General features: G+C 39.2%; 2 protein-coding genes across 2 annotated transcripts in view; both read left to right on the top strand.

Moving 5' to 3' along the window:
- LOC306755074 (pleckstrin homology domain-containing family G member 4B-like) overlaps positions 1-12280 on the top strand; it is a 29206-nt gene extending 16926 nt beyond the window's left edge. The window contains exons 14-25 of the mRNA XM_079239321.1: positions 18-730; positions 1022-1468; positions 4847-5096; positions 5189-5278; positions 5508-5828; positions 5919-6089; positions 6427-6604; positions 6715-6831; positions 7588-7872; positions 9364-9596; positions 9803-9861; positions 10218-12280. Of these exons, the coding sequence (XP_079095447.1) occupies positions 18-730; positions 1022-1468; positions 4847-5096; positions 5189-5278; positions 5508-5828; positions 5919-6089; positions 6427-6604; positions 6715-6831; positions 7588-7872; positions 9364-9596; positions 9803-9841 (2844 nt within the window). The 3' untranslated portion in view covers positions 9842-9861; positions 10218-12280. The remainder of the gene's footprint in view (positions 1-17; positions 731-1021; positions 1469-4846; positions 5097-5188; positions 5279-5507; positions 5829-5918; positions 6090-6426; positions 6605-6714; positions 6832-7587; positions 7873-9363; positions 9597-9802; positions 9862-10217) is intronic.
- Positions 12281-13179: 899 nt separating this feature from the next.
- Positions 13180-27929, top strand: LOC306754739 (protein-glutamine gamma-glutamyltransferase 2-like). The gene is made up of 15 exons (XM_079238813.1): positions 13180-13368; positions 13764-13949; positions 14186-14419; positions 14603-14721; positions 14808-14936; positions 22613-22781; positions 23224-23356; positions 23524-23627; positions 24048-24136; positions 24396-24549; positions 24789-24877; positions 25480-25663; positions 25906-26066; positions 26748-26884; positions 27174-27929. The coding sequence occupies exons 1-15, from the start codon at positions 13359-13361 to the stop codon at positions 27316-27318; spliced, it is 2043 nt and encodes a 680-aa protein (XP_079094939.1). The 5' UTR covers positions 13180-13358; the 3' UTR covers positions 27319-27929.
- Positions 27930-27949: the final 20 nt, after the last annotated feature.

Genomic DNA, 27949 nt, shown 5'->3' on the forward strand with positions numbered 1-27949 from the left:
ATGTCCTTCATAAATAGGCTACAACACTGGCCAGTGAATGCACAGATTACCTGAACCAGAGACAATCCAGGATCTACACGGAGCAAGACCACGGCAAAGACTCACAAGACAATCAAACTAGTAGTCATCCAGTTCAACATCTAAACCAAGACTCCAATCTGAATGTTACATCTCCCTGTCACACTGATATTCATGCAGCACAATGCTCAGGCCTGATCCCCACCTCTTCTACTCAGAACTTCATTCTTCAGGCTTTCCAGGAAAGGTTTCTCCACTTCAGCCCAGAGAAATTCCAGGAGGTAAAGGCCCAGGCTAGTGCTCTTAGAGGCACTCGAGGGATGCGAGTCTGGAATGTTGCCTGGCTGAAATGTCAGGAAGCCCGGCAGCAGCTTCAGGAGAGGATGCAGGATCTGGATGAGGTTTACCACCAACAAGCAGATGCCATCATTTGGAGTGAAGGACATTTTGTTGATGTGGTGAGCACCAATGTTCAAATCGCTTCTACATCTGGACAGAATTTGGTGGTACAGTCAACCCCAGGACCCCGGCATCCTCAGTGGGAGGGTATTGTGTCAGGGGTGGTGGATTTAGAGAAGAAGAGGCCAGTTCTTGGTGGTAACAATCCAAATTCAACAACTGTAGCCTGCTGTAACATCATCATCAAATCTGAGGATAACAGTGATGCTGGAACTAGCCAGGAGTCAAAAGTCACTCTACCATTACATCACAGGTAATGCAGCTTCTTTGTTAATCTATTCATCCTGCTCATTTAAATCTTAGTCATTTCATTTCTAGCTGTTGATGTGTAGTGTCTGGTTTGTGCATTATTTTATATCTTATCAACCTCCACAAGTATTTTCAATAAAACTCTCTGACTTGGACAGAATTTTTGAATTGGTACCCAACAAACTCATCTGTCTGATTCACCTGTGGTCAGATTGGTTGAGGAGGAAAGCTGCAGGAACATATTGTGCTGTAATCCTAATGAAGCACTTGTGTGTTTGTTTATTTCTAAAAATAGATCAGCAAAGAAAACAGAAAGAGAGGTGAAGAGGCGACAGGCAAGCAGAGCCAGAAGCGAGAGAGATGCTGCTGCTCTGTCTCAGTCCCATACTGTTGGCTGCCAGTGGTTTTCATGGGGACGGGGTCTCGGAGGAAGGTCGGTGAGCCAGGACTTGTGCGCCACAAGAGCTGCCACAGCTGGCTCATCCACTCCTCCGGAACAGCAGGCTCGACCACCATCATCTTGTTCCCACCATGGTCAGCCTTCATGTCGAATCCTCCAGGAAGCTCAGAAATTTCAGATCTCCCGTCATGGGAGCTTCTGCTCAGACGACTCCTATATGAGTGGCCAAGGAGCTGCAGGAGGAAATAGGACTGTATGTTGCAAGCACTCCAGCCTGCCCAACACAAGATACGAGGGAGAGTTGTGTTTGGCCAGTCCACAGGAGAGCTCCAGCAATGTTCTGTAAGTTTAGCAAATGAGGGTGAAGGGTTGGCTTTCCTTATTCATTTCAAGAATCATAAGATATTTGCTTTGCAAGAAAGTTATTGGTGCTAATTTTACAATTCCTCTGAGTTTTAATCTGTCATATTTCATGGACTCTTTTCTGTCTCTAAGCTGACAATGAAGAGCTTCAGGTATTGTCTCTATCTTTTTCTTTCCTTTTTATAATTTTTGCATCATAGGTGGATTAGAGAACAGGCACTTTCTCCACAGGTGTAGGTGAGACTGAGCTATCTATGACTAAAATAATCTTAATGAAATATACTGAAATGTACTTGAAAGCTGGGGCATATTGTAGGTAAGCCTGTTCCCATCATCCTTCCCAAGATCCATGTTTGGCTTGTTTCCCCCATATCACAACAGGCACACGGACGTTAAAATGAAAAAAAATATATCTGTCTCATTTTCTGAAATGATAAAGAAATTTTAATATAATGGCTGATATGTGTGTCTTACAAAGTATCTAACGGTACAAAATGCTCTCTTTTAGTGCAGAAAAAGAATGACACTCAAAAAGTCCAAACTTTTTTCAAAGACCATTAGTTTGTTCCTGTTCATTACAGTTTGGAAGAGTTCAGAAATAAAATCCAAATCAAAACTCCTGGAAAAGCTGAGTGCAAAAGAAATGATTTCAGCGCTCTCACTAACCAGCCAAATATCATTAGATTAGATCAAACTTGAAAAATTGATGCCAATAATACACAATAAAAGGTGGGAGAGAAGCAAAGACAGAATAGTTTATAGCATATACCAGAAACACCTGGAAGATTCTACATCACCAGCTGGTGACTGCTGAGGATGTCAGGACTGGGTGTGACAAAAGGATTTCACCAGTTCAAACAATGTGTTGTGGCTCACTACTTGTTCTAAATCGAGAACAGTTCCTTAAAAAAATTTTAAGGAGAACTCATAAGGTGCATAAAGGTCAATCACAGTAACACTGGAGTCACATGGTTGTGTAGTTCTCAGGAAGACTGCATGGACTCACTGAAGGCAGTGTTGTCTATGTTTTTATGCATAATAAACCTGGTTACTTCATATTTAAATGGGAAACTTTGTCCTCACCACTGTGGGGTAGGTTTAAGCACACGGTTGTAAATAAATTTTCTTACCTTCTCACCACCTTAATCAGCGGTTTCATTAAAACAGTTATTTAGCATACATCAACAAAAATGTAGAAGCAACAACTGTCCGTTCCATTACTTCTCGGGGCAGCAAGAACGAGAAAAAGGTTTGTGCTTCTCATGGAGTATGTAGCGAGCTTTAACATTCTCCAGTGCTGCAGTCAGAAATGTAATCTGAAGCTGTGTTCTTTAAAGAGGGAGCCATATATCAGCACTGCACGGAAACACTGCCAGGTTCTCTGGTCATGAGCCAGATAAGCAGAAAGATAGTCAGCAAGTGTATTAGTGAATGAGTCGACATTTCAGTCTTCGAGTCTTTTAGGAAAAGAATTTACATCTGGCTCCGGATGCCATAGATAAGAAAAATCATTGTCTGTGCATGAACCATTTGTGTAAGTGTGAAATACCATTAATATACAGTATATTGCAATTACTGGATAGATTTATACTACTTTTAGGTGACTTCTTTTCCCAAGAGGTTGCTACAGCTGAACAATGCCAGACATCATGTGGCATCAAAGACATTAAGCATGTGCTTCACTGCAGTTCAGTGTGGAAGACCAGGAGGGTCTTTGAAACAGCAATACAGCATTTTGAAGATGATGAGTAATTCATTATTGATTTAAAAATATAGATTGTTAAATATAATTTCAAATTAAACACTTAATTCATACAAAAGGGAAATCCAGCTGCAAAGTGTTTTGTAATTCCACATTTTAAATGGAAATATTAAAAGAGAATAACATATTGAAATATTAATTTACTAACAGTAATGAGTAAATGTTTCAAATGCTATTTCTAAAATGTGGAATAAATAACAAGATTCATCATTGGTTAAATACTTTTCTTTTTCATATTAATAAAAGGTAATTCTCTTTTCCAAATCTATTTTCTTTTCCCCCTGCATTTTTAAAACCTTTTTGCAGTTGCATTTCCTTATTGGTTTTTCCTCACCACTTAGTTTTTGCGTGTCACTTTGGGGTTCTGAAAGCCAAGTTAAACCAGTCCCAGCTGCTCCTTAACCAGCTCTCTCCTTGGTTAGACAGCAGCACTTCCATCTCAGTTGTGTCAGTTCTGATTTGATGATGTCAAAGAAAGTAAGAAATGAGATGGTATTTCTAACCAAATGTAGGAATTGTGATATTTCTTCTTTTCAAAATAGCATTTAAAATACATTTACAAATTTCAATATTCAATGACAAATTTATTTATATTTCAATTTGCAATTCCTTTTAAATATTTCAATTTAAAATCTGGAATTTGTATGAATTAATTGTGACATGGTCTGCACGGTGGATTAGTGGTAAACTCTGTGGCCTCATAGCAGGAAGATCACTGGTTCAATCCTCTGCTGGGGTGAGGTTTGGTCAGTGGCCTTTCTGTGTAGAGTTTGCATGTTCTCTCTGGGTACTCTGACCTCCTCCCATCTTCCAAAGACATACATGTTAGGTTAATTTGCAAATCTAAATTGCCCATAGGAGTTAGTGTGAGTGGTTGTTTCTCTCTGTGTTGACCCTGCAATGGACTGCTGAGCTGTCCAGGGTGTACCCTGCCTTTTGCCTGAAGACTGCTGGGATAGGATCCAGCTTCCACGTGACCCTACATTGGATTGAGCGGTTAGGATGATAAATAAATAATTGTGACATTTGAAATGATAAAACAATTTGTAATTTTATTTAATATTTATTTCTCATGAAAATGTATTGCTTTTCAAAAACCCACCTGGTCCTATAGGGCCTGGTCCCATAGTCAAGCTGAAAGGTAAAACCCACACTACAGACTGCTAAGCAGCTAAAATCTTTTGTTCAGCATGTGCGAACCTCCCTCTTTTAAAGCTGAGAAAAAATTAATATTCTGATTTTCCAAACGACTGAAGAAAAGCAAGTAACGTGATAAAAAGAAGGGTTTTATGTAATAGATCTCATCTTTTCTCTTCCAAGAGGTTATTTTTATCTGTTGCTGGCTTTGAATTGTACCAGATAGCTATTATATATTATGTAACAAGTCTATTTTCTCAACACACTAAAGCTGTTAAGTGAACACACTAAAAATATGTATAAATTTGTTGAAATGTTGTTTGTACAGCAAATAAATCAATATTTATTTATATATGCCTACATGGCTTCAAGAATAAAGTAAAAATTATTTTTTATTCAGATTTATTCCAAATATTACTTTGCTAAAATCAGTGGTTTGCTGCTCTTTTTGTGGCCAGGAGGCTGCAGCGTGTCATGGAGGAGCTGGTGTTAACAGAGAGGGAGTATGTGCGCTCACTTGGCTATATCCTGACTCATTACCTGCCCCTGATGGACAGGATAGACATCCCCCAGGACCTCAGGGGAAAGCGAGGGGTCATCTTCGGTAACCTGGAGAAGCTTTATGACTTTCACAGCCACTATTTCCTTCCAGAGCTAGAGGCCTGTGAGAGGGATCCTGCCATGGTGGCTCGCTGTTTTCTCAGACATGTAAATATTGACATCACACCTGTACCTTTTTGTTCACTGCGTTTTCCAGAATTTTTCCAAAGACATCGATGCTCTTATCTGTCTTCTTACAGAGTGAAAGTTTTGGTCTGTATGCTTTGTACAGCAAAAACAAACCTCAGTCAGATGCTCTGATCCTGCACCGTCGCCATGACATTTTCAAGGTCAGTTTATATCTCCACTGCAGTCTATAGTCTGAATGTTGGCTTGAATCTTAAATAAGCACACAAATGTGTACTATATTATTAATAATAATAATTTTTAAAAAAAAACAGATAACCCTTTTAAATTAAAATACACAGGTTTGCAGATTTTGCATGTAAATTTTCTGTTTGACATGAACAATTTGTGCAAGTTCAGAATTACAAAGTTAAACTTTGTTGTGCTTTACAGAGAAAGCAGCAGGAGCTTGGGGACATGATGGACCTGTCCTCCTACCTGCTGAGGCCCATCCAGAGGATCAGCAAATACAGCCTTCTGCTTCAGGACATGTTGTCTTTGACCAGATCATGCAGGGCAAAAGATGTGATTCAGGATACAATGACAGCATCCAGTGTGTGCACACAAAATTTGTGTGGAATGGCTGCGTATATGCCTGATTTGACAAATGGTGAGAGAGAAAGGGCTGAGATCCAGGCAGCTGCTGAACTGGTCCGATTTCAGATGCGTCACGGCAATGATTTGCTCACGATGGACGCCATCCAGGATTGTGACGTAATATAATAAACAGTGAATGTCACTATTACTTCAATTACAGCAGTTAGGTTGTTAACAACCTTTTATTTCTGTCTTTGTCTCTTTCAGGTTAATTTAAAAGAGCAGGGGCAGCTGATTCGCCAGGACGAATTCATCGTTTTTTTTAGGAAGAAGAAATGTGTCCGCCGCATCTTCCTTTTTGAAGATCTGATTCTCTTCAGCAAGCCCAGGAGAACAGATATTGGAAATGATGTTTATGTCTACAAGCAGTCATTTAAGGTCTGCCTCTATTATCATCAAAGAGCCCCTGGAGTCCCAGGAGTCTCCGTCTTTTCAACCAAATAGAGCACATTCTGTTTAGACTTTAGCGCATGCTCTGGTATTCCTGAGATGGAAAGACCAGAAGTTAGGTTACTTTTTGTTTTTGGTTTTATTTAAGACTGAGATTTTGCTTCAACAATTTGCCTCAGAACAGTTTTGTGTGGTTATACACTGCAACCTTAAGTCAAGAACATAAAAAAACAGTTAGGTTCTGATTAATTAAATGGATCACCGATTTTTTACATTGATATCAGGCTTTTCAAAAAGTTGTTGTGCCTTTTGTTGTGTTTTCCAGACAAATGATATTGGAATGACCCACAACTCTGGTGTGAGTGCTCAGTGTTTTGAGATCTGGTTTCGCAGGAGGAAAAGTGAAGACACCTACACTCTAAAAGCTGCCAACATGGAAGTAAAGAAAGCCTGGACGACGGACCTGGAAAGATTACTGTGGGATCAGGCCGCTCACAGTAGAGGTTGTCACTACAGCAAAAACATATAGTGTACATGTTCTTTATTAAGTCTATTACCTGCACAGTTCTTTACATCCTTGCAGATTTCTAAACAAATTACTGATATTTTCCAGAACTGCGCTTGCAGGAGAGGGTGTTCATGGGGATTGGTCGCAAGCCTTTCATGGATATTCAGCACAGTGATTCGGCCATTTGTGATCGAGCCGTCAGCTGTGTCCTGCCTGGGAAAAGTAAAGATCAGCACACGGGGCATTTTAATTTATCTCAATGTTGGGCCTTATTAAAAAAGAAAAAAATCATCCATGACCTGAGGGCTGAAGGGATAACAGAAAACTTCACTCTAAAATTGTTTATTTTGTCATGTAAAAAATAAGAATTTTATTCGATAAATTATCATTTGAGTGGTTTTTGGTGTAAAATATTGACTTTGCCTTTATGTTTAGCAGTATGTAGAAAAAAAGAAAGGAAATTTTTCATGTCTTTTGAAAATGTTGAAAGGTAAATGTGTGCAGATGTTGCATCTGAATGGGTGAAACTTCACATTAATACTACTACCACTTAATTAAATGTTGTGTGTGAGATATCAAGTCTCCAAAGTACTTATCTTTTAATCAATGCACCACTATCTCTGCTAAATAATTAGTAAATTTAAACCCTTAATTTTTTATCATGTCATGATTTTTTTCTAGTAAATGACAAGAGATTAACATCATATATGTAATATAACAGTGCAGCTTCGGTGATTGTAATGCGGCATGGCTGGTCGTGCACCATTGTGCTCCGAGAGACTGCTCTCACTAAATACAGAATTGACTGCTATGAATTAGTAGAATTTCCTACACCCATTAAGTAATAAAGTTTTTTGTCCATTGACATTTTTAACATTAAGCAGTTCTACCTCACAAAGACAATCCAACAGTCCTCATTTCTCACTAATTCAGCCCGTTACATTTTCATTGATGACATCTATCTATGTGTGTTGTCAGTCCCTGTGGCGTGTTGTTCACACAGGGGTTTAGAATATCCCAGACCGCACTCCATTGGCTCCGGCAGCACCGCCTCCACGACCCTCAGCCAGTCATCATCTTCATCCGGCCGTGGCTCACTGCCTCCAGCTGGTTATCCTGGAAACCTGTCACAGGGCATGGACATCAACCAGGCCGTCTGTTCTTCACCTGATGCTGTGACTAACAATGAGCTCAACAGTGATCATCTTCATCAGCATCATCCTCATAATCACTTTGAACAGTGGAAATCCCTTCATCCTCTGAGTGAGTGTGCATTTGTATTTTTGATAAATATTTTTATTTTTGCCAGTTGTTGAATTTTTACCTTTCTTAATACAATGAAAGAGAATCTGAATCATCCAACAGTAGAGCTGTGTAAACACTGTCCGGACTTTACTTTGGGCTTAAAAACGTTTCCTTTTATTTGCTTCGACCAAAATAAATAGGGGAAGGGGCAGTCCTCACTATTCCCCAGTTAAATAGGCCGTATGTTTTAGACCCTTATAGTTTTTATCAACAATGACAGATAAGGATAATATTTTTTCAGAAATGAGAGTTATACTGACAAGATCTTACTGACCCCTTTTTTTGACATTGTAGATTTTGATTACAGTATGACCACTGATGATTACAACAACAGTATTTCACCGGCATCATTTACATCTCAGTTTAGCAAAAAATCAACTTCTTACATAAAAGCTAGAAAAATAAAACATGTATATTAAAAAAATTAAACAGGAAAATATTACTGGATTACATCTTGATATTTATGCAAAATGTTGTATATTAAAGCAAAGTAAAGAATAAATAAAACAAATAAAATAAGCCTGAAAAAATAAAGAGAAATCTTTTACAATTAATGTGAAAATCTTAAGACAGCCACCAGGACAGCCTGCTGGAGTCTGTCTTTTCCAGATATTTCAATTAATTCATGCCAATAAAAGAAAATAAATAGTTTTAGTTAAATAGAGAAAGAACAGAAGGAAACAAAGCCTTAATTAGGCTTTTTAACTTTTCTCATAGGCTCTGCTCATCGCACCGGGCTTGAGACAAGAAAATAAACTTAATTTTATACTGAACTTTAAGCATACAGTACGGAACAAGTTCTTATTAGGTAATTTAACATATTTTTGACCTCTGATTTGCTCAAACATTTCATGACAAATAGTTCAGTTTTAGTTTACTGTGAATATTACAACATGAGTGATTCGCATCTCGACAACGCACGCAGATGCTTTCTGGATAAACGCCCATAGTTTGCCCTTTCTATGTACCCTCTTATGAAGCAATACACGTAGGTGTTACTTCATTTCCTCCCTTTTATCTTCTTTCTTTTAGAGGCTACTTTCCGTCTTTCTAGGTTGCAACACATCTTGTGCCATCCTGCAGATACTCTGTTAAATATTACGAAATTGAAACTTATTTCAACAGTAAACCAACTTCCAGCTGGTTTGACGTACTATAAGGCCACATCAACATTATAAGCAAGCAATAAAAATAAGCATTCAATAGGGTAGCAAAATAACAAGGGCATAATAATAAGCATTCGATAAAGTATCAAATAATAAGATTATAATAATGACCTTTCAATAAGGTGGTACAGTAATGACTAGGATTTACAAAATCAGCTCATACAACAGCTGCATTTGAATGGGAGGATGTAGTTTAGGACTGTTTTGTCTATGGATTCCATAAATGTAATTTCAACCTATAAAAGGTTTAACTGATACCAAAACTGATACGCTTGTATTTTAGTGGACAGCACCGAGTCATCTGGGGAAAGCACGAATGTGTTCAGCAGCTCAGAGCGCAGCTGCCTTTCTGCCATCAGTGGAGAGATAATGGATGACTCCTCAGTTTTATCCCAGAGTTCACAGCATCAACCCTCACTTTGTCGGACCCCCAGCCTGAGGAGAAATGGCTCACCTGATGTTACCAAAAAGAAGCCAGGTGTCCCCACCAAACCTCCACAACTGGCTTCAGCTCAGGTGCTGTAAAGGTGTAATAAAACAGCATAATGTTCTTTATTTCTAATGCTAGCAGATTTGAAACTTCTGCAAAGGCTAAAACGTTTAATAGATTCCATATAGTGTAGATTCCTGTGAATCAGATGAGGACATATGACTTTAAATTATAGCCTTGGTTTACTGTTTCCTGTGAGTTGTCATATAAATGTTGCTTCTTTGCGTTGCAGGGAAAAGAAATTATAATTGGAAAATCCACAGAGGTTTAAGACTGGATCTACAGCAGAAGGTAAAGTATAAAACTCAGCAAAAAACTGAATATGTCAATATTAATACATTTTATTACATTTCTAGTATAATGTTACAATATATATATATATATATATATATATATATATATATATATATATATATATATATATATATATATATATATATATATATACATATATATACATATATATATGTGTGTGTGTGTGTGTGTGTGTGTGTGTGTGTTTGTGCATGTGTGATATTGTTCAAAACATGTTTTTAAAATTGTTCAAGTCACAATACAAAGACCCATATTATACAGGCATTAAATAAATTCCCTGTTATCATTAGGAATGAGCCCCCCAGTCATTTGTGATTTAAATGTTGTTGCAGATAACTGGCCGCTGTGTCCTGCCACAGTCGCTTTGCAGAATGGAGAGAATTCCTAAATGAAAACCACTTTTTTTAGGCTTCATGTACTTCGTTATTTTCTATGAGGACCTCTTTTTCATTTTAAATGATTCACTGAAGGATCTTGTGTTTACTGGCTGAACTTTAAGATTTGCACCATGGGACCTTTTTCTATACAGCTTGTACAGTTTTTGATTTGCAGGGATCAAACAACAGAAGATGTATTTATTACTGACATAAAAAGTCACCAGAACCAGCATCTATATCGAGAATCAGCCTCTGTTGGACAGCACAAGCAGCTGCTTGTTAACATTCTCCTGTCAGAAGAGCTACATTGTTTTCTTCACAAGGCCAAAACATCAGGAAAAGAATCATCCACTGGCCAAGAGCCCAGGATAGACTCAAAGACTCAAAACTTCAAGACGGTGCCCATAAAAGGTGAAACATTTGGATGCTATTTAAAAGGAAAGGTAAAATTATTGAGGATGTTGTGATTATTACACAGAATATTATGCATATTATAAAAGTGTTTCTGCTATGTGCTTTGTTTTTTTTAAGTTTTTAACTTTTTATATTTATCTATAGAGTTACGACATTGCAGTTGTTCCCCTAATGAAAGGACACACCACTGCGTGTTTGACTTTCTCTTGTTCTGCATTTCATGCAGAGAAATGATCCTTATTGACTGGGATCAGTAGGCTGTGCACATAATTATCTCCAAATAAACAACACAAAATACAGCAAGCTAATGAACACAGTATATGATGACACACAGGATTGCAGGTGAAAACCACTCACTATCATTTAGGGTCCACTAATACTGATGAAGGTACTAATTTCACCTTTATAAAAATGACTTTCAAGTATTTTCCAGATTGATTGAATGTTTTTTTTTAAGGTTAAGTATGTAAAATATTTCATTTAGTAAGCCTTGTGATATTTTATGTGCAAAATGAGGCTACAGTGCTTACTTACATGTGCTCTGTTTTATGACCCCAATGTTTTTGATAGGAAAAGTTGTATTTTTCTGATTTCCATCCTTTTTCTTTGTTTTCTTGCTTCTGACCTTTGTCATTTGTTATCAATATTTTATTATATCAATTGTTTATTGCATGTGGCTTCTGTGTGGTCATTTTAATTGCTTGTTTGTGGGGTTTTTTTCACTGAAGTCAAGGGGATTGATTGCAGTAGTATGAGGATGTGGCACTAGACATTTGAGGAGCCACTTCCTGCTTACACAAACACAGCAAATCCTCGGGGTCACAGCTTCTGGCACGTATTGCAAAAGAGTCCATCAGTTTGTCCAGATCCTTATAGAATAATTAAACTGGCATAAAAAAAGAGAAATGTGTAAAATATAAAACATTATATATGGAAATTCAGTGGCTTAACTAAATAATTAACAAATAAGATTGGTAAACATATAGATAGACACATATACATATATATCATGTACTTTCCTATTTAAGCTGAGTTTTTCACCTACATCCTACTCGCACACACACTCTTACACAACGGATGACACAACACTGTTTCTGGTGAAACCAAAACATGTCAGCATTTTATTTCAGCAACTTTGAGATACAAGAACAACCTAGAAACGGGGAAATATCTACATTTAAAAGTAGCTAGCAAAGAAAATGCTAAAAAAATGAAAATGAAAGAATGAAAGATTGTATTAAATCTTTTCAGATATTTCCTCATTGGTTCTTATTGTATAAATACGTTGTTTTAATGATTCTTCTGTTTTGTTTTGTTTTGTTTTGTTTTGTTTTGTTTTGTTTTGTTTTGTTTTGTTTAGGATTTTTTATTTTTTCAGTTCATCTGCTTAGCCATCACTGTTGTATGACCAATGAGCAAAAAAAGCATCCTGACTGTCCTCACTGTACCTGAACCTTCCTCCAATAACCTAAAGTCAAACTCTAAATATCAAAATGAAAAAATATGAAATATCAAATATATGAAAATTCTAGATGTTTTTTGTATCAAGTCAAACTCATGATTTTGTTTTTATCTTAATTTATAACATAAAGAATTTATAAACATTTTTGTCTGCCGTCTTGTTTTTTTTTTTTTTTTTACATTACAACTCATTGACAAAGTAGTTGGGATATGGTAAAAGACTGCAAAAAAAAAAAAAAAAAGGGCATCCTTTTTTGTAACTTTGGCAGTTATGCCTTCAGGCTATAAATATGTTGTTCTACAACCTCTACGTAATTTTCAATATTAATGGATCTGGGAGCTGCCCAGAAGTCCTACTAAAATCCCATTTCATTAGAGATGCAAGCTTTTGGACTGTGAGCTGACAGCTGGATGGTCTCTCTCCACTCGGTGGGACACAGTCCATGGTTTCCAAAAGTCATTACAAATTTTGATTAATTTGACCACAAACATTTTCTACTCTACCCCAGTCCATTTAAAGTGAGCATGAGCCCAGCTGGCATTTCTTCATCATGTTTATAAATGGCAAATCGTGTTGTATGTACTAAATGCACTTAAAGCAAGACATTCCCTGAAAATAATATAATTCAGATGTATAAATGTTGCTTGTAACTGAATGTTTATTGTTCAGAAGTAAAGTTGTTATAACATGTACAAAGGATACTTTTACTGCCAGCTTACTAATACTGATGTATATGAGCTGTGCTCTGATTATGAGTCTTGTGGTTCATCTCCTTTTCAGTGTCAGCATGTTGTCACTGATTTCCACAAGGAATTTTATAGTTTTAATTTAACCCGACTACAGGTTGGTTTTCTTCTTCCCTTCAGTCTATATTAAAGGATTTTTATCTTGGGGGGAGGATAGCAATTTTCCCGAATCTTTCTTTAGGAGTGTTTCTGAGGGCGCAAGCTGGTTTTCTTTCTTTTTTTTCTTTTCATTTCAGTACTTTGCACATCGATTAATTAAAAGGAAGGAGTGTTGTAAGTCCGTCTGCACTCTGGCTATGAACAGAATTACTGATGTGAGAACTAGACAGAGGGGGCGTCTGGATCAGGTTTCACATGCTACAAATACCCCTCAGTAGTTGTAACACTCTGGGTCACTAAGACAGAGTGAGTACAACCGCCGCAGAAGTTTTACTTCACACAGAGAAAGCAAGGGACACCAACTTCAGTGCAGATATGAGTCAAGGTAAGTAAGAGGGAAAAAAAAAATTCTGTCTCATTTACAGCTACTGTTGTTTATTTGTATAACTGAAAATGCAGCATCTCTCAGGGTTATCACACACAAGTTATTTTGAATGAGTATCAGATTGAGCCATGAGTGAAATGTGATGAGCAGGAATGATGAATGACATTTGATATTTCAGATCTAGAACACTGAATATCTCTGAACCTGCATGGAGGAATGTCATGCTGATGATTTCTTGTAATGAATCAAGTATGAGGAAACTGTGAGCAGGTGGTTCAGTTCTGATGAAGTCGTTTTTGTTAATCTGTCAGATTTTTATTGTTTTAGCTGAAATTGTTGCCTGGATTCTGCGGCTGGGACTTGACCGAGTTGTCTTTCTTTTCTCTTCCACACAGTCTGGGGAATTGAGCGTTGTGATCTGAATATTAGGAGCAACGGCAGCAGCCATCACACAGAGTTGTATGGAGAGGAACGTTTGGTTGTCAGGAGGGGGCAGCCTTTCAGTGTTATCTTACATCTGGCACCTGGCAGCAAAGAGTTCAAAGTGGGCGAAACAAGCTTCAAATTCATTGTAGAAACTGGTACTTTTTCCTTTTTATTTGTTGATTGTCTATTAATATAGTCTATATATTATTGGTCAAAAGTTTGGTAACACTTTTTCATTTGATTTAATGAGAAATTGGTAAATTGTACCATAACTTTTGACCAGAGTTGTACATGCAGAGAGTGCTGGTGTAGATTATTTTAGCACTGAAAAAGGGTTATGAATCTCATGTCTGAATTTAGCTTTACTATGTATGTACATCTGTTTCTCTAGGTCCACTACCCAGAAAAGAATCAGATACAAAGGTTTGTTTCAATCTACAAGACTCCACAGTGGACACTGAGTGGAGTGCATCTGCTACTAATGATTCCTCTGGAAGCACAGTAACTGTATCCATCAGTTCTTCCCCCAATGCTCCCATTGGAGTCTATTCTCTGACTTTAGACCAGTTGGGTCAGAAGACAAGTTTAGGACAGTTCATCCTGCTTTTCAATGCTTGGTGCCCCAGTAAGTTGATAAATCTATTACCAATGGAAATACAATCAGTTATTTTTAATTTAATATTTAATTCACACTTTTCCATTCCTTTGAATTTGATACTCTCCCTCCACAACTTTAACAGTTTTCCTATAGGCTGCATATACTATGGTAATAGTGTAACGTGTTCTGGTGCTTTGTCTGTACTAACAGAGGATGCTGTTTATATGCGGAGTGAGTTAAAGAGGCAAGAATATGTTCTAGCACAACATGGGCAGATCTACAGAGGAACACAAAAAAGGATCAAAGGATCACCTTGGAACTTTGGACAGGTACGCTAGATTATTATTGTTATTATTATTTATTTATTTATTTTATCAGTACTAGATCTGATCACTACCCCTCTGTTTTTCTGCAGTTTGAACCAGGAATTTTAGATATCTCTCTGAAAATCCTCGATGACAATCCCAAATTTGTATCTGATGCTGATAAAGACATCTCTGCCAGAAGAAATCCCATCTATGTGACCAGGGTGCTAAGTGCCATGGTGGGTCTACTTTTACACTATTATAATTCATAAATTTATTTCTATGCTTATTTCATCCTGTTTAGAAGTTTGTCCTAGCTGTCAGATGGCCGGAGATATAACGGGGTAATAAAAGAGACATAAAAAAAAAAGAAAACATGAACCTGCATTTTTATACAAACTGTCCATTTAGTGGTACATCTTTGAATAGTAAGAATACAATAAAAGAATAAGATGAATATAACAACGCTTTGTGATTCCAATGAATAAAGAATTCCAGGAGGAATACATTTCCTTTAGTGAAATAAAGACGATTCTGAAGTAGCATGCCACAGACCCTCAGGCAGGTTGCTCCACAACCAAGAGCTTTGGCCGTCTTTATTATCAACAAGTGAAGTAGAAACAAACAAAGGGTGCCTGTCTGAGGAGCGCTAGTTGATAGATGGAATGCAGTTCAATACATTATACAGCCTGGAAATAAATGATCATTTTAACATAAAAGCAAAGTAATGAAATCAGCCCTAAATCAAAGTTATAAAAGACAGAGAAGCGAGGGATGGCTTCCAAGCAAAGATGGAAAGTCAATGTCAGTCTAAGATCACCATAGTGCAACAATTTGGACTGCTTTTTTATATTCCGAATGTTTTATCATTCTACAAGATGGAGAGTTGTTCTTCTCCCCAGAGACAACCTTTGTGGCAGAGACAAAAGCAGACCTGCTAATTTCCAGCAGGTAGCAAAGAACATTTTATCAGAAGAACAAACATATAATATCCTTCTCTTCCCATAAGAAAAAGAAGGAAACTTTGAGAACATCAGAATTAGAACTCAGAATTAAATCACTAGAGGAAGCTTACCATGTCTCCTCAAAAGAACACACACTGAATGATATTAGAAAAGCCAAATTAGAACTTAATGAAATAATAGATAAAAGAACACAATTCATGGTGCAAAGACTTCGATTGGACAATTTTGAACATGGTAACAAATCTGGAAAGTTCCTGGCTAACCAACTAAAGGCAAATAAGGAGAAAACAACAATTTCCTCTATAAAAGATTCAGAAGGAAATATCAGCCATGATCCTGACATGATAAACAATACTTTCAAAGAATTTTACAAAGCATTATATTCATCACAAATTAATCCAACAGATGAGAATATTAACCAATTTCTTAGCAGCATCAATCTTCCTAAAATAAATCAGGAAAATAAAATGGCTCTAGATTCACCTATTTCAGTTCATGAGCTCCATGAAGCTCTCCACCGTATGCCAAATAATAAAGCACCAGGTCCAGATGGTTATCCAGCTGAATTCTACAAAGAATTCTGGACCACACTGGCTCCAACCTTTTACAGCATGGTATTAGAAATAAAGGAAAAGCAAAAAATACCCTCCAATATGAACTTGGCGAATTTCAGTCCTATTAAAACCAGGAAAGGACCCTACACTCCCATCCAGTTATCGTCCAATTTCATTAATAAACGTAGATCTCAAAATAATCAGCAAAGCTCTAGCCAGAAGGATAGAGAAAATAACCCCTTCCATTATTCACCCTGATCAAACAGGCTTTATAAAAGGTAGACATTCCTACACTAATATGCGCAGATTAATTAACATAATAGATTATTCAACTCTACACAATCTGAAGTCCACAGTTATATCTTTAGATGCAGAAAAAGCATTTGACCGTGTAAACTGCAAACTTTTATTTGCAACTTTAAAAGAATTTGGGTTTGGGTCATCATTTATTGACTGGATAAAAATATTATACAATAACCCAAATGCAAGTGTGAAGACCAATGACAAAACTTCTCCAAACTTCTGCTTACAGAGAGGCACCAGACAGGGCTGCCCACTTTCTCCATCACTCTTTGCCATTTTTATTGAACCTCTGGCAGCTGCCATAAGACAAAACCCAGAAATCAAAGGAATTCAAGCTAAAAATATTGAACATAAAATTAGTCTTTACGCAGATGACATTTTACTTTTCCTTAACAACTCACAAACAACACTTTCTCAAACAATCACACTAATTAATACATTCTCTTCAATATCAGACTATTCTATTAACTGGTTAAAGACTACAGCAATGCCCATTAACTGTGACTTTAAAAACATATCTAACACCACTATACAGTCAGGAAATATTAGTTATTTAGGTATAATAATATCTCCCAGACTAACCAAACTAATAAAGTTAAATCATGATCAGCTAATAAAAACAGTGGAGGATGACCTCTCAAGGTGGAACCGCTTGCCCATATCACTTATGGGGAGGGTTTCCACTGTTAAAATGATGGTTTTACCAAAAGTTAATTACCTTTTCTCAATGGTTCCCATCAGACCATCCTCCACTTGGTTTAAATCACTAGACTCCCACATATCCAGATTTCTCTGGAAAAACAAGCCATCCCGCATTAGTCTAAAAACTTTACAACAGACCAAAGACAGAGGTGGGTTGGACCTGCCAAATTTTAATCAATATTTCTTATGTAATAGGCTGCAATGCATCTCCAAGTGGCTTAATCCAAGTTCTTTGGATGAGCCATGGCTGGATGTTGAGCAAGCATTGTGTGAGGATTTAGTCATCTCTGATTTACCATTCATCAGCTCAACTGTCAAGTCATATAAGTGTTTTAAAAGCATTAACATCAGCTCCAGTTTAATGGCTTGGTGGGAATTCCTGAAAGTAACCAAGTCTGCGCTTATTCCATGTAAGCTCACACCCATCTGGAACAATCCTGACTTCCTGCAAAACAAAAAGATGATAAACATCCCTCGGTGGAAGAATAAAGGAGTAAAGCAGTTAGAACATATAGTAGAAAATGGAAACTTTCTGCCATTTGATGCAATTTCTTCACGGTATGAATTCAGCAGCACCAAATTCTTAGAATACCACCAACTTAAATCTATTATAAGTAAGAAATACACCACTGATCAACTAAACTTACAGTTACCTATAAGGGTTGCAGAATTCCTAAATCTTAAGGCCCCGAAGCTACTATCCAAAATATACAGATTACTATTGAAGCTAGAAGATTCCATCTCTCTCCCAACTTCTAAATGGGAAGCAGACTTATCCAGCAACTTCAATCAAAATGAATGGTCACAAATCTGCTCAAACACATTCAAAATGACTAAGAATTCAAGCATGCAATTAATACAATTCAAAATTCTACACAGAACTCATTATACAGGACACAGGATGTTCAAGATGGGTCTGTTACACTCACATATCTGTTCACACTGTACTGACAACATGATTGACAGCTACTACCATGCCTTATGGTCTTGTCCACCTGTCCAGAGATTCTGGCTCCAAGTATGTAAAGATCTGTCAGACTGGTTTAAATGTAATATCCCTGCAAACCCCAAATTGTGCCTATTGAGTCACTTAGGTGAAAATAACATAGGGTTTAATTTAGCAAAACCAATCCTCAGCAGTCTGTGCATTGCAAAGAAAACTATCCTTGTGAACTGGAAAAGCAAACAGAATCTGTGTATCCAGCAGTTTAGAAATCTGTTATTAGATTACATCAGCATGGAAATGATGTCTGCCTCCTCAAAGGATCAGTCAGTTGAATTTCACTCTCTCTGGTCTCCTGTGATCAACTCCATCACTTAGTGTAGGGGGGAGAGTGTGACCTCATCCCGCTCGGGGCTGGGGACTGGCTGGGTGGCTCAGGTGGCTATGGGTCTGGGGTGGACCCCTGGACGGGGATCTTGGCTGCTTCATTACTGGGGGGGCTAGGTTTCCAGACCTGGCGGGAGGCCTTGGGTTGATCAATGGTTGGAGTTGCCTTTTGGTGGTGGGGCGAGGTCGCTGGCGGGGGCTGGATCGGCGGGTATTGGCTCCGTGACGGGTGGCCGTGCCGCTGTGGGGTGGGCGGGGTGCAGGTCCTGGGCTCCGGTGCCCGGGGGCTGTCCCCTGCTTCTCGGGGATGGGGGGTCGGCCCTGCCGTGGGGGGGTTGGGCTGACCTGGACCTGCCGCTGCAGTGGGGGCGGGTCCGTGCCCTGGTGCCCGGCAGAGGGACCCGGGCCCAAGATAGTTGAGGATGGGGGGGTGCCTGTGTATATATGGGGTGTGTATGGAGGAGTGTAGTGGTACATGAATGTATGGGGGGTAGGGGTGCGTGTATGTGGGAGTGTGTTGAGGCATGTATGTGTGGGGGTGTACGTATGAGGGAGTGCGGTGGTGTATATGCGGGGTGTGTATAGAGGATTGTAGCGGTACATGAAGGTATAGGGGGTGAGGGGTGTGTGTATGCGGGAATGTGTGAGGGGTGTTGGGGTGGAGGTTTAGGGGACTGTGATAGTACATGAGTCTGTGGGGTGTAGGAGGTGTGTGGTGGTTTATATGTGGGGGGTTTATGGGGAGTGTAGTGGAGCATGAGTTTGTGGGGGGTAGGGTTGTGTGTAAGGGGGAGTGTGTTAGGGCATGTAGGTGTGGGGGTGGAGGTTTTGGGGCGTGTGATAGTACATGATTGTGTGGGGGGTTGGGGTTGTGAATGAGGGAGTGGGTGGTGTGTGTGTGTGTGTGTGTGTGTGTGTGTGTGTGTGTGTGTGTGTGGGAGGGGGTAAGGGCTTGTGTGTGGATAATCTGGTGTTAAATGCATGGGAGATAGGGGTGTGTATATAGAGGAGTATTGAGGTGCATGTGTATGGGGGGTAGTGGTCCGTGTGTAGGGGGGAGTGGGGGGGTGCATGTGTATGTAGGTGTATAGGGGGGTGAAGGGTCATGATTATGAAGGGGGTAGGACTTCAGTGAGAGAAGTGGGGAGTTGTGGCGGTTTGTTCTAGGGTAGGTAGAATGAGAAGGGGTGTTTTGTGGTGGGCAGGGGGGTGAGTGGGATGTAGGGTTTTGGAGGTGGACTAATCTTTTGGCCGTGTATCTGTTAGAATGGGTGTGTATGTGTATAGATGTATGTGTGGGTCTGTAGGTGTGTCTGTGTGTAGATGTGTGTGTCTCTGGGTGGGGGCGTCTCCTAGGGGTGTGGGGGCGGTGGGCCCTTGGTCTGTCTCTCCTTCTCCCGCCCCTCCTCTTCTTTACCCCCCTCCTTCCCTTCTTCCACCACACACAGGCAGGGCGTTGGGAGGTGGACACGTTGATCTGGATGGTGAGAGAGGCCATCAAGGTGGTTTCGATCGCTGCACCCAGCATCGGTTCACCTCCCAGTTTTAATTACACTTAGTCAACATAACACAAAAAACACACACTGACAACACATGGACATATTTTGGGGGGCGGGCCATGCAGTGTGCGGTGGGCGGGGCTGCTTTGGTGGTCCCGCTCCCAACATGATGTGGTTACTTCTTCCCAATTTTAATTGCAAACAACACACACTTCACAATCATTCATAAGCTGGGAGGGAGGGGGTGACAATGGGGTCCTGCCACGCCCCTATTTCTGGGGCTGTGCCAGAGGAGTTTGGGCGGGGGAGTGGTGCTGTTCAGGGGGCCTGGGTCTGGGCTGGCCTGGCGGGGGTGGGACTGCTGCTGGCCCTGGGTGGTGCTGGATCGGCTGCATGTGTGGGGTGGTGGGGGGGCGTTGACGGGGGTGGGGGGTAGTTGTGGGGCCCTGATCGGGGCCCTCCTATCCCCTGCTCCCCCGGGGGTATCTCACAGGGGACACGTTGGGAAAGAAAGGTGAGGGCGTGCATGAGCCAATGGATGAAGTGGTGAATGAATGTTAGGGTAGAGGGGGGGTGGGGGGATCAGGGTGAAAGAATTTAGGAAAGTGGATGGCCGCTGGGATAGGAGGAATGGGGGGTGTATGCAGATGGGTGGGGGTGTGTATGTGGGGTTATGTTGGTGGTACAGGGAAGTGATAGGGTGGGTGTACAATGAGGACTGTGAATGTGGATAGAGGGGTGTAGGGAGGTATGTGTGTGTGTAGAGTGGGGTATGCGTGTATGGAAGAATGGGTGATTATAGAGGGAGCAGGGATGTGTGTGTGAGGGTGTGTGTGTGTATAAAGAACGGGGGTAGGAGAGTGTGAGTTTGAGCGTGTGTAAGAGAATGGGTGTATAGGGTGTGTTTAAGGAGGAAGTGTGGATGCGTGTGGGTGTGGGTGGGGGTAGGTGGGTGGGTGCATGTGTGTGTGTGTGTGTGTGTGTGTGTGTGTGTGTGTGTGTGTGTGTGTGTGTGCACATGTGTGTGCGTGTGTGCGTGTGCACATGTGTGTGCGTATGTGTGTGTGTGTGTGTTTGTGTGCGTGGAGGGTCTTGGTGCTCGGGGAGCGCTGCTGGTGCACTGGGGTGCGGCCTGGCTGCCGCTCGGTGGCGGTCTGGGGATCCCGGCCCTCCGTCGGTGTGGGCTGGGCCCTCTGCCTGCGGGGGTGGGGGGTTGCTTCTGGGCTCTTGGGGCCGTGGGGCCCGCGCTCTGTCTGCCCTGGGTGGCCGGTGCCCGGCGGGGCCGGTCCTCGCTGGTCCGGGCCTGCTGGGGCCTGTTCCCCCTGACTGCGGGGGACTCTGGCTGGGACCCCCCCTCTGCCGCCTCCTGGGTCGGTGCATGGCTGGCTCCGGGGTGGGGCGGTTGGGGTCTGCGCCTGGGGATGGCTGCCGATGGCCCTGGTCTCGGGGGTACTCCTGGCGTGCCTCTTGCCTTTATGTGGGAAGGGTCACACTGGCATGATCACCTTTTCCGGAACACGTTCCACTCTGCATGTTCTGCATGTGACACAGTCACCGAGTTGTCTGCAGGTTTATTCACTAACAGCAGCTAGTTTTCTCATTTCTGTTTGTTTCTCATTTATATTTAACTTTTTAGATTCATAGTTTAGTTACTATGATCTAAAGTTGGCTTGTATGTGTATGTATATGTGTTAATACTGGCAAGTGCGTATATGTTTGTACGTATGTATGTGTGTGTATGTGTGTGCATAGAGGTGTGTGTGTATATGTATGTATGTGTATATGTATGTATGTGTACATATGTATATATATGTGTATATATATATATTATGTGTGTATACGTGTGTGTATATGTATGTGTATGTATGCGTGTGTATGTGTGTGTATATGTATGTGTGTGCCTGTATGTGTGTTCTGTAGGTTGTTTTCTTTCGTTTTGTTTTTGGGTTATTTTTTAGTTGTTGTTTTTTTCTCTCCCTTTTCTCTCCCTTTATCTCTTTCCCTTTTCTTATTAGGTGTTTTTTCTCCTTTCTCTTTCTGTCTTTTGTCTGTCCTCTCTGGTCCAGCAGTACAAACTCTACAATTCAAACAACAATACAAAATAAACATAGAAATAAAATAAAAATTCAGAAAGTCAAGGGGATCATTATATCTATAAAGCTTATCTTGGCAAAGAAAATTTGCTCAGCAGAACACAGCATCCAGACCATCATTCTGCTTGCCTAAATGCTGGACAAGACAATAAAAAAAAAAAAAAAATTTTAAAAAGAAGAACAAACATCAACATTTTATTAATGCTGCTTCTCAAAATAGCTAAAAGATAGAGAAGACAATTTCCTATTGTGCCATGTCAAAGTCATTTTACAATATATCAGGATATGATTGTAGACAGACTGATAAGTTCATACGACATGTACAGACTGTACAACACACAGCAGAACATACAGACGTACTTACAATTGGCATGTTTTCATATTTTAGTGATGCTCACAGCTCTTCACTTGTGTTTGTTTGCCTGTTCTTTTATGGTTTTTTTTTCCTTTTCTCACCTCTTGCCTGCAGATTAACAGTAATGATGACCGGGGTGTGCTGGTAGGGGAGTGGGGAGATTTCACAGGGGGAACTCATCCTGGACTGTGGATTGGCAGCGGGGACATTTTACGGCAGTGGGCAAAAAGTGGTCCGGTCCGTTACGGCCAGTGTTGGGTCTTTGCTGCTGTTGCATGCACAGGTTGGAGCACAGTGCATTTTGTTTCACTGTCTGTGGACCTTTGAGTTATCTTTGCAGTTTGTTAAAACTTTATATATTCAATCCTTTTTTCTTTGTTTTGTTTTTTTCTTTTTTATTACATAACACATTTTAAAACGTAATTCTCCGCAGAGTTATCAAAAGCTGGTTATTTTATTCTCTTTACAATCTCTATACACACAGAGACAGTGCAACTATAAAACATTTTTACAGTAATCCTCAATAACTGCTGCACTGTATCATCCAACTATTGCAGCCCTAATCAAGCCTCAATTTACAGTTTTATATTATGACTTCATTTCTGTCTGCTCTGTGTAACATTTTAGATAACGTCTTTGTCGTATCTTTGATGACAGACTTTATCTGAGGCATGTACTGAGCTTAAATGTGTTGCTGTGATGTAAAGTGACTCCTCCTCTTTCAGTGTCCCGTGGTCTGGGCATCCCATGTCGAGTGGTTACTAACTTTGGATCAGCTCATGACACCAATGCCAACTTGATGATAGAAAACCTATATGATGAAAATGGTGAAAGGCTTGATGGGTTTGATTCAATATGGTGAGTATACAATTGCAGTTTGTACCAAGTTGTCAGACATACAATGTTATACTATGTTAATACAACTTTCTGTAAGTGCATCCTATTTTACATCACCCACCATCAAACCTACTTGATGAAATAAAATGGTAAAGATGTGGTCTTTTGACCACAATCTTTTCTCTCAGGAATTTCCATGTTTGGGTGGATAGCTGGATGACTCGTCCAGACTTGGGAAACGAGTTTGATGGGTGGCAAACAAGTGATCCAACACCACAAGAGAAAAGTGATGGTAATAAATAAAACAAAGACATAATAGAAAAGGACATGAAAAAAATCTCTTCAATAGAAATAATTCAAAACAGACATATTTGTTTTTGAGTATCATGAACAATCAGAGTACTTGGCCGCAGCATGTGAAGATATGCCATACTTCAGACTGGTGACAGTTATGTTTAGTGTGTTCACACGGATATATTCAGACTGTTGTCCTTGACTCAGGAATGATATTTTTCTGTTTTATTTTTACCACTGGCTCTGACACTAATAATTTGTCTTCTCTGCAGTGTCAATACATGTCACAGATATGTTGTTACTAAATGCTTATATCTAGTTTTCTATCGTATTTAGCAGTAGGTGCATTATTTAGAGTAAACATCACTTTGTGTAAGCATACTGACAGCAAACATTTCTTGATATGTGATAATGTTAGGTGTTTTCTGTTGTGGACCTGCCCCACTGAAGGCCATCAGAGAGGGAGAGCTCACCCAGAAATACGATGCTCCTTTTATTTTCGCCGAGGTGAGTTTGGGCTGCTTTATCTGCTGCAACACAATGAAAACACAAAGCACATTCATTTACACATTTAGCTTTGCTAAATCTATTCACTCTCATGGCTTTGCTTGATTCACAGTTTAGTTTTATTTACAGACAAATATTTGATATCTGTGTTTAAACTTATCTATAAAAATATTATTTTGTGATGTGCTCAATCAATGTGGAAAAATTCACCATATTATTTGTTACAATCGTGAATTATTTGATGTTATCTTGGATTTAGGTTAATGCTGACGTTGTGGACTTGGTACGCCTGTCTAATGGCAAGTTTGTCCAGTTCAGTGGATCCACTAAGTCTGTTGGACAGTTTATCAGCACCAAAGCTGTTGGCTCCAATGATAGACATGACATCACACACCAGTACAAGTATCCAGAAGGTACTGCAGTGTCACATATACATACTTCACTTGGAACCACAAATTACAAGCTTAATCAACAATGGAAGCTGGATATTCAGTATTTGGAATCATATTTGTGATTTTCAGTAGTTTTTTTCTTAACATTGATGAATTATATCTTTGAAATGACCTGTTTTCCTAAACAGTTGGCAGACATTGAAAATATATTAGTGTCACAAAAGTAAAGGACATCTATAAAATCTATGGATGATTTTCAGGCTCAAAAGATGAGAGGCGGGTTTATGAAAAGGCCCAGCACCACAACAAGCTACAGCAGCGAGGAGAAAAGCCTGGACTTCACCTGAAGGTATTAGGTTACAGTGAATGGCTCAATTGGACAAAAAAAGAAGGAAAAAAAAAGAAAGAAAACACCCGTTCCAAAAAAGCTGAGACACTGTGTGAAATTAAAAGTTGAATGCAAGGATTTGAACTTCTTATGACCACATGTTTTATTCCTAAAGAAAAATTACTAATATATCTGATTTATATAATTTACCATTTCAAGTAAAATAACAATATATTTATAATTTAATGGCAAGAACACATCTATTGTTTATATATATATATATATATATATATATATATATATATATATATATATATATATATATATATATATATATATATATATATATATATATATATATATGTACATATATACATTAATTAATTAATAATTAATTTGCTGCATCAGCTTTCATTTTTACTTCTTTTTGTCAGTCCAAACAAATTCAATACACTACTGGTGCAAAGTCTGGGAGTATTTTCCCATTGTTTTAATGAGAAATTGTCCCAAAATAAAATAGTTTCTTTCTTCTTTTTTTTTTTTTTTTTTTTTTTGCACGTTTGTTTATTAGGGGTGTTTGGTGAATTGAACAATAGATAATCACATTGTTATTCTCATTTCAGATCAAGCTGGCTGACAACATGATTGTAGGCTCAGACTTTGAGGTGTATGCTCTCATCACCAACAACCACATGGAGACGAGAACTTGCACTTTTCTCTTCCTTGCCAAAGCAGTCATGTACAATGGAAAACTTGGAGACACGTGTGGTTTTTTGTCCGAAAAGGTGGAGGTGCCCTCTGGAGAAGGTTGGCTTAGACTATAGTGTGAATTTTAAATTCTGCCCTCATTAGTCAAAATGCTTAGACTTAAAATGCGCACATATTGCTTTCATCAAGTATTTGATTGAAACTGAAGTCATTTACAGTGTGTGTGTGTGTGTGTGTGTGTGTGTGTGTGTGTGTGTGTGTGTGTGTGTGTGTGTGTGTGTGTGTGTGTGTGTGTGTGTGTGTGTGTGTGTGTGTGTGTGTGTTGACTGTATTTGTTCCAGAAAAGCGTCTTCCACTCAAACTTGAGTATGAGAGATATGGAACAACGATCACCTCTGACAGGCTGATCCAACTGACAGCCATCACTATTGACAAGCAGACCACTGATTACCATAAAGTTGAGAAGACAATTGTGCTTGATGAGCCAGATATCCATATCAAGGTATTAAGGGAAAAAGTTAACAAACACATCTTCTTCATTCAGGAAAAAATTTATTGTTTGAGTGAGAGTCAGTGCAGGTAAGTCAGAGTTCTGATAAACTTTTGTTTTATTCTGTCCAGTATTTTATCTTAGGTTGAAAATATGTCTCCTGCCAAGTTGAATAGTTCAGTGGGAAAATATTTTTAGCATTTGTTTCTTCTAAACTAGACTGGACTCCTCTTTTCATTTTATGAACAGAAAAGCATAAAACGTTTCAGGTTCAGTGAATTCTGTTTTTGCAAATCCAGTTTTAGATCAAGAGAGATTAACACATTTTACCCTTCGCAGTGGCAAAAATGCATTATTTCTAGAACAAAAAGCTCTAAAAGTAATGCTTTATGCAGTTGTTTTGTTTGTTTTTCTCTTTTTGTTTTAATGTAACATATCTTGTATTAATGTCTCATTACCTACAATGTTGGTACCAACGCTGGAGCCTTGATTCACACTGCCAACACAACTACTCAAAGAAATATTAAACCATAAGAACTGTTCTAGATTATTCATACTCTGTCATATTCAATGAATAAAGTTAAACTATCTTCTTAATTTCTTATATGGCAAGTTATTTAAATGCAGAGGTCTGGATTTTGAGCAGCTGTAATATTGTTTCCTCCTTGACGCAAGCTGATTTCCTCTCTGCAGCTGGTGGGTGAAACCACAGTGAACCAGCCTGTAACCACAGAGTTGACCATGTTGAATCCTTTACCTGAACCGCTGCAGGAATGCAGCTTCACCTTGGAAGCTGCTGGCCTCACAGATGGCAAACCCATAACATCAAAGTAAGAAATGGTCCTTTTAATGAATTCATGCTATTTCTGCTTTGTTTCATCATTCATGTCCCTGCTCGGTTTGCAAAGTTGTATCTGGGTTGTAATAATAATAATTTAGCTCAAGATCTAACCAAATTTTTATCTGTAAAGCGCTTTTCATGGCAAAAAGCAATACAAAGTGTTTTAAAGAATAAAACAAGTTACACATATAAATATAATACAAGCCAAGCACAGATGATAAGAAAAGATGAGGGGGTGAGTATATTTGTTTTGGTTAAACTCTGCCTGATTCTTGCAGAATTGGAACTGTGGGCCCCAAACAAGAAGCCAAGGCTTGCATTCAGTTCAAGCCCACCATTGCCGGTTCTGGTGCACTCCTGGTTAATTTTGACAGTGACAAACTGAAGAACATCAAGAGCTTTATCAACGTTGATGTGAAATAAAACCTGCACAGAGTAAAACAATACCAACAGATTTTTATAGTGACATATTAAACAATGTAAGGTAATCCAAGCCCCTACACAACGACCTCATGTTCTGTTTGTTTTATTAATCAAATAATTTTCATCCACTTGATCATACTAGACTATCAAACTAACCTTTGTGTAACTTTATTTTGAAAAGACAGTTGTGTGCAGTGCCCACAGAGCAAGCAGCAAGAAAACAACTGAAAAAGAGACGCTAATAAAGATTTCAGGGTAACACTTTACAATACGGGTCACAAAATTTGCTTTGTTACTCAGGAACTACTGAGGAACGAATAAGGGGCGAATAAGGGACTAATGATTCAATAATGATTAACAAAGTTTCGTATTCCCGTTACATCAAATTGATTAGCTATTGATTAGTGGATGATTACATAATGATCAGTTAATCATAAAAGGGCAAAAACCCGATCAGGGACTAATGAGTCATTAATGATTACCTAAGCTTTGTATTCCCGTCACATCTGATTGAGTAGATATTACTGATAATGATATTAGTTAGTCATGACTGTACTATAAAACATAATCAGAGACAACTGATTCATTGGGGTGGGCTTATGCTTCTACCCACTCCTTTTGAACATTTTTA

Source organism: Telmatherina bonti, assembly GCF_933228915.1.
Source record: "Telmatherina bonti genome assembly, chromosome: 4".
Taxonomy (NCBI): domain Eukaryota; kingdom Metazoa; phylum Chordata; class Actinopteri; order Atheriniformes; family Telmatherinidae; genus Telmatherina; species Telmatherina bonti.

Coding starts and splice junctions, on each gene's coding strand:
- LOC306754739 (XM_079238813.1), top strand. Junction 14,937..22,612: donor CCAGGGTGCTAAGTGCCATG/GTGGGTCTACTT, acceptor TCTTGCCTGCAG/ATTAACAGTAATGATGACCG. Junction 25,664..25,905: donor GGAGGTGCCCTCTGGAGAAG/GTTGGCTTAGAC, acceptor TATTTGTTCCAG/AAAAGCGTCTTCCACTCAAA.